Source organism: Sphaeroforma arctica (assembly GCF_001186125.1).
Source record: "Sphaeroforma arctica JP610 unplaced genomic scaffold supercont1.1513, whole genome shotgun sequence".
NCBI classification, from domain to species: domain Eukaryota; class Ichthyosporea; order Ichthyophonida; genus Sphaeroforma; species Sphaeroforma arctica.
The window spans coordinates 1-3,720 of NW_014039045.1; the positions used below are offsets into that span (position 1 = coordinate 1).

The 3,720-nt window shown below is 39.3% G+C and overlaps 2 protein-coding genes across 2 annotated transcripts in view; one reads left to right on the top strand and one right to left on the bottom strand.

Moving 5' to 3' along the window:
- Positions 1-795: 795 nt before the first annotated feature.
- On the bottom strand, positions 796-2,501 carry SARC_11063 (ATP-dependent RNA helicase eIF4A). Its single transcript, XM_014294862.1, has one exon. The coding sequence runs from the start codon at positions 2,408-2,410 to the stop codon at positions 1,157-1,159; it is 1,254 nt and encodes a 417-aa protein (XP_014150337.1). The 5' UTR covers positions 2,411-2,501; the 3' UTR covers positions 796-1,156.
- A 793-nt stretch (positions 2,502-3,294) lies between these two features.
- SARC_11064 (hypothetical protein) overlaps positions 3,295-3,720 on the top strand; it is a 2,827-nt gene continuing 2,401 nt past the window's right edge. Inside the window, exon 1 of the mRNA XM_014294863.1 lies at positions 3,295-3,451. Coding sequence (XP_014150338.1) covers positions 3,349-3,451 — 103 coding nt within the window. The 5' untranslated portion in view covers positions 3,295-3,348. The remainder of the gene's footprint in view (positions 3,452-3,720) is intronic.

A 3,720-nucleotide genomic window follows, 5' to 3' on the forward strand; every position in this document is an offset into this window, starting at 1 on the left:
TATATATATATATATATGTATATAAATATATATATATATATATATATATATATATGCGGGTACCTGAGATATATTAGGTGTTCATTAAGTGTCGCCTATATGATGTTGTTTATTCATATTCTTGTACAGACATATTTGAGTGTCAGGAATGTGATTTTTATATAAGTGTGTATTGTACACGCATATATTTGTAAAGTCTGTACACGTACGTAAATATTCTTTGTTCCATGACAGGATGCACCTTTTAGGTGATTGATGCAGTTCATAACCCTTTAAGCGAACATTGAGGTACACACAGTTTTTAGACCATGTCACTTATCAATGGATTCAGTCGGAAAAAGTAGTTATACAAAGTACATCAAAAGCAACCCAATCTACAAAAAGCTAGACATAAACGCAGCTTTGCGCTATAAACCTTATGTAGCTGACATATCGAACCGATATTTGCTAGTTGTGAAGGCTATTCTCGACGCAGTAGTCAATGGCGTGCAGAGGAGGACGTGAGTACAAGCAATCGTACTACTTTTCAGCTCTTATTACAGTTATTAATATATAACTATGGTCACGTTGTAAACCTAGACATATACACAACATTGCGTCATGGAACTTGAATACGAGAAATGTAGCTGGTATATTTATTCGTAAAATATCAGTCGAAACGCAGTATTCAATAGTATGCAAGAGACAGAGTTGTGATATAAGACACGGCTCAAAATTTTCTAGTTTAAATGACAGTTATATACAACACGGCTCGATTTAGCATGCAAGAGACAGAAGATGTGAGATAAGACACGGTTCATCATATTTTCCAGTTTTAATTACAGTTATATACAACCATGGCTCTACAACCCAAAGCGATGACTACTTCGAGATGTAGAAGAACACGATGAAACTCCTCAAGCCCGTAGCAAGAACCCCACCTCTCCGCCACGCCATTCACACTGCAACCTTTGGCAGTCTATACCTCAGATGACTATAGTGAACAATGACATGGTATATGCACACATATGAAAGGACGTCTATCTTCCATGCACCAACTAACTCACCCACCAGCACATCGATCAACGCATCCGTCCACTTTAAACAGTGGTCAGGCTACACCCACGTGCTAGATGTGTGCAATGCATGTATACTAAAACCAGGCTCGATTAGGTATTTAAATTAAGTCGGCGACGTTGCTAGGCAACTCCTCCACAGTTGTGTTGTAGAATTGCTCTATCTCTCTCATCAGACGACCGTCCTCCTTAGTGATGAAGTTGATGGCCACGCCCTTTCTACCGAAACGACCACCACGACCGATTCTGTGAATGTAGTTCTCTCTGTTGGAGGGCAAGTCAAAGTTAATGACAAGCGACACCTGCTGCACATCAATACCTCTGGCGAGAAGATCAGTGGTGATGAGAACACGTGAAGAACCAGATCGGAATTCGCGCATAATAACTTCACGCTCAGACTGTTCCATTTCTCCGTGCATAGCGGACACGGTGAAATCACGCTTGCTCATAGACTCTGTCAACCAGTCGACCTTTCGGCGTGTGTTACAGAAGATAACAGCTTGGGCAATTGTGAGTGTTTCGTACAGATCACCGAGTGTGTCGAGCTTCCACTCCTCCTTGTCTACCATAACGTAGAACTGCTTGATACCTTCAAGTGTCAACTCCTCTTTCTTCACCAGGATACGGATGGGTTCACGCATAAAGTGTTTGGTTACCTCCAGCACATCTGATGGCATGGTGGCGGATAGCAGCACAACCTGTACCTTGGGGGGTAGCAACTGGAACACATCGTAAATCTGCTCCTTGAAACCACGTGACAACATTTCATCGGCTTCGTCAAGCACAAACAGCTTCAAATCACGGATGCGCATTGCTCCACGACGGATCATATCGTGCGAACGTCCGGGGGTACCTACAACGATTTGTACACCACCCTCAAGGATGCGCATGTCCTCACGAACGTTCGTTCCTCCAACACACGCATGACACTCGACCTGCATGTAGTCACCAAGCGACAACATAACCTTATGGATCTGCTGAGCCAACTCACGCGTGGGGGCAAGCACAAGCGCTTGTGTGACGTTAATGGACATGTCGATCGAGTTCAGAATTGAGATCGAGAAAGTCGCCGTCTTTCCAGTACCGGACTGGGCTTGTGCAATGACATCGTGACCCTTGCAGCAAGGAATGATAGCGCGCTGCTGAATAGCGGAGGGCTTCTCGAAACCGTATGCGTAAATACCACGCAACAAGTTGGTCTTAAGCTCCATCTCGTCGAAGGTATCAACAACCTGATCCCAGTTAGACTCAATTAGGAAATCCTGGTTACCTTCACCTTCACCTTCACCTCCATCGTTATCGCGAGGCTCAGCGCTGGTCTCAGCGGACCAGTCATCTTTCTGTGGTTCTCCCATACTTTTTAACTTTTTCCGAGGGGGTCTGCAGCCTTCTATAATTCTGCAGTAGTGACGAAGCACATGCGCGTGCACGATGTATATCAACGGCATAGCAGTTCTACACACCGCACAATTCTCTTTGTTGGGCTCTTGCGACTCGACGAGTCTCGCCTTGATCCAACATTGTTTTTTCTTCTACACATGTGTCACTATTTTCGAGTAAGTGACTCTATTGTTAATTGTATGTATGTTTTTATTTGTGCCAGTATTCTTTGGCGTGGCCCTGTTTGAGGATGGATAGAAATTACGACTAATTTGCGATATAGTTTAATAAAAAGCTGTATTTGAAAACCGTATCGTTAATCAAATGGTGTGATCTGATTGATGATTCATTTCGAACTGAGAAAGGATTTCGCAAAACGACACTGTTCGGAGCAAATTTGATAAAAATAGCGAGCAGAAATTGGCGCAAATAAAGGCCGCCTAAAATAAAAAATGAATCCAAGCATTTGGTTTAAAAATAGAATGTCATGTGACCGAATAGTATACTTGTGACACTATGACAGTCAACAGGCATTTTGACACTGAACAGTAGTATTTAGGAAATGGGTATTGGTTAGAATATCCAATATCTATAATCTATAAAACACATATTTTTAATTAAATTTTTTATCTCGAATCCGACTCTTCAAGTAGCTTCTGAAGTTTAAAAGATAAACTGAGATGTCGTAAATAGTATAGGACATATAGAATTCAAATATTGCAAATAGTGATATCTATCCAGAGATCAAGACAGTCCAGAATGCCAATCGGCGTGACACTTTTTCAGGAGGAACTTCATAAAAAATACAAATAATATATATTTGTATAGACATAGCCAATACTGTATATTTTATGGGGTAAACCACTAGCACACCGCACACATTCACACTCTACATAACATCCACATAAACAAGATGTCTGAAGGCGCGCAAGTTATCGAATTTGAGCACGATGATGCTTTGAAAGCCGCGGCCGTTGCCGCCCCTGGACCGAGTCTTCTAAGACAGTTCATTGCAGGTATAGTATTGGCATATATATATATATATATATACATATATGTCTATTTATATATATATATAGCTATTATATATATACATATATATATATATATATATATATATATATATATATATATATATATATATATATATATATATATATATATATATATATATATATATATATATATATATATATATATATATATATATATATATAATATATATATATTATATATTAATATATATATTAATATATATATTAATTATATGGTATATNTATATATA

What these genes read in the sequence shown, in the direction of transcription:
- SARC_11063 (XM_014294862.1), bottom strand. Translation starts at nt 2,410, where the DNA reads ATGGGAGAACCACAGAAAGATGACTGGTCCGCTGAGACCAGCGCTGAG.